At 52.2% G+C, this 2568-nt stretch overlaps 1 protein-coding gene across 1 annotated transcript; it reads right to left on the reverse strand.

Moving 5' to 3' along the window:
• Positions 1–2: 2 nt before the first annotated feature.
• LOC112958141 (olfactory receptor 14C36-like) lies at positions 3–2180 on the reverse strand (the record flags this gene model as incomplete). The annotated part of the gene is made up of 2 exons (XM_026051949.1): positions 2092–2180; positions 3–621 (listed from the first exon to the last, which is right to left on the reverse strand). Coding segments are annotated over exons 1-2 (708 nt in total), but the record flags the coding sequence as incomplete, so codon positions are not given.
• Between the last annotated feature and the right edge of the window lie 388 nt (positions 2181–2568).

Consider the following 2568-nt stretch of genomic DNA (forward strand, 5'->3'; position numbering starts at 1 on the left):
ACAGTAACCCAGCCTTCCCTGAGGTAGGAGTGTGAGCAGGAGAGCTTGAGGATCTGGGGGATCTCACAGAAGAACTGATCCACCTCATTGCCTTCACACAGTGGAATGGAAAATGTGTTCCCAGTCTGCAGAAGAGCATAGAGAAAGCCACTGGCCCAGGCAGCTGCTGCCATTTGGACACAAGCTCTGCTCTTCAGGAGGCTCCCATAGTGCAGGGGTCTGCAGATGGCCACAAAGCGGTCATAGGCCATCACTGTGAGGACAGAAAACTCTGCTGAAAACAACAATGTTACTAGGAAGACCTGGGCAGCACATCCAGAGTACGAAATGCTCCTGATGTCCCAGAGGGAGTTGGCCATGGATTTGGGGACAGTGGTGGAGATGGAGGCAAGGTCGAGGAGGGAGAGATTGAGGAGGAAGAAGTACATGGGGGTGTGGAGGTGGTGGTCGCAGGCTACGACTATAATGATGAGGCCGTTGCCCATGAAGGCCATCAGGTAGATGCCCAGGAAGAGGGAGAAGTGCAAGAGCTGCAGATCCCGCCTGTCTGCAAATGCCAGGAGCAGGAACTCATTGAAGGARCTGCTGTTGGATGTTTCGCTCTCTGCAGGCATTTTGGGACTGTGCAAAGAGGAAAACACAGTCACAAGTCAGGAGACATATTTCCTATCAAAGCTCTTTCCCTTCCTCACACCTTCTTCTGCCTATGTGGACACACATGCAGACGCACGCACACATTCCTTCTTTTAAAGACCTTAGTTCAGTTCCCTGTCTGGAGTTCCAGCTCCTGCTGGCTGACTTTACCAGGAAGATCTGGGACCTCTGCCCATGGACTCYGGAGAAGTCAGTCCTGCTATAATATTTAAGGGCAGTTCAGTATTTTCAAAGTCACTTACGGAGCATTTTAACCACAAAAGCAACTATTTCACTTTGGGRAGAATCTTTGCTTTTCTTTGTCTGCTCTCCAGACACTCTTTACACTGCTCTCCATGTGAAGACTATTCAGACCTTAGGATACCTTTTCCGGTGTCCTATCACACTGCAGGACACTGGTTTCACAGTGATCCCATTCTCAGATGCTGTGCGTGGGCATCTCTCTAGGTAGGGGACACTCTTGAGCACCCATAGCCTGTGCTGACTTTGGTATCCACTTGCAACACACTGTCCTCCAAACTCACCTCTCTTTCTCAGCTCTGATGTCCCAAGAATGATGCAGAGAGTGCAACACTGCACATGGCTCCGATGATCAGAACAAGGACCGATTTCCTGGTTCTGGTAAGGACAGATAATTCAGGACTCAGCTTCTACACAAAGACACACAGTGTTTAGCCCAGCTGCTCACATACAGCCACCCACAGGAGCATCTCCCTTTCCCTGGCACCTCTGTGGCTTCTACATGGCACATTTAGCCATCACAAATGTCCTAAGGAAGAGCTGTGCCCCACTGCAGGGCAACACACATCCTAGCAGCAGAGCCCAGCAGGGCCAAGGGCCTTACAGGTGGCATCTCCTSAAAAGATGATCAGCTCCTGACCCACAGGCTGTGCTGCTTTGMGYCCCAAGGGCAAGAAGGGATCCTCGTCCTCTCCCTCCATTGGGAGGCACCTCTGCAGCAGAAACCAAGAGTCTAGGTCAGACTCTCAAGCTGCAAATTAATTCCCCAGAATGTCCAAGAAGAAGAACAAGGGCAGCCCAGCCTGGGAGGGAAACAAGCAGCAACACCTTGGTGCTTTTGCCTGGGTTGGCAAAGGCAAYAGCAGAGAGGCACACTGTGGACAGCCTTCCCTAGCCCAACTGTTCACACAAGCTCCTGCATGGAGACATCACAGTGGGGTTGTTGCCAGTCCTTTTCCCCTGGTTGAGGAAATGGACAGTTGTCAGCAGAGCTGCTGCTCTCCTCTTTTGGGGCTCTGGCTGCCAAAAAGAAACCTTGTGTCCTCCACCCCATAGCCTGGAGGCAGAGGTTCTGCTGGGTGCCAGAGGAAGGGTGTACGGTGCTTGTGGATGGGAAAGTGTCTGCTCTGCAGGGGCAGGCAAAGAACTTCCTGCACCCCAACATAGCATCAGGTTTTGGCAGCAGGTTCCTCTTGCCTCAGATCAGATCTCTGCTGCTTGGAGATGTCCTTGATGAGGGCTCTATCCCTGTCCGCACCATAGACACCTGCCCCTTTGCTGACCATTCTGCTCAGCCATAGAGAAAGCAGCAAAGGGCAAGGAGCACCTCGGGACATCTCCCTGTTTGCAGGTGCTACAGAGCACCTCAGAGAGTCTCTGGTGAGAGTGGCAAGGGGCTTTCGGTACTGTCTGCAGGCTGAGAGTTGCTGAAGGCACTAGATGAGGTTCCTGGCAAACCTCTCCAATTTTCACAGTGGTGAGAAAGATGATGTGYYMCTTTYTTAAACCTTTCTGCTACATTTCTATTCCCACCATGCAGACACAAGTGTACCGGAGTGGAAATCTCCACTCTCAAAATGTCCTGGTGAGCTAGAGCTGTGGGCAGCCCTGACCCACGCAGCAGCCTCTCAGCACCAACAGGAACCTGCCCTGACAGGGCTCGACCCTCTCACC

This window comes from Nothoprocta perdicaria, unplaced genomic scaffold (genome assembly GCF_003342845.1).
Source record: "Nothoprocta perdicaria isolate Ctin4 unplaced genomic scaffold, notPer1 scaffold_805, whole genome shotgun sequence".
NCBI classification, from domain to species: domain Eukaryota; kingdom Metazoa; phylum Chordata; class Aves; order Tinamiformes; family Tinamidae; genus Nothoprocta; species Nothoprocta perdicaria.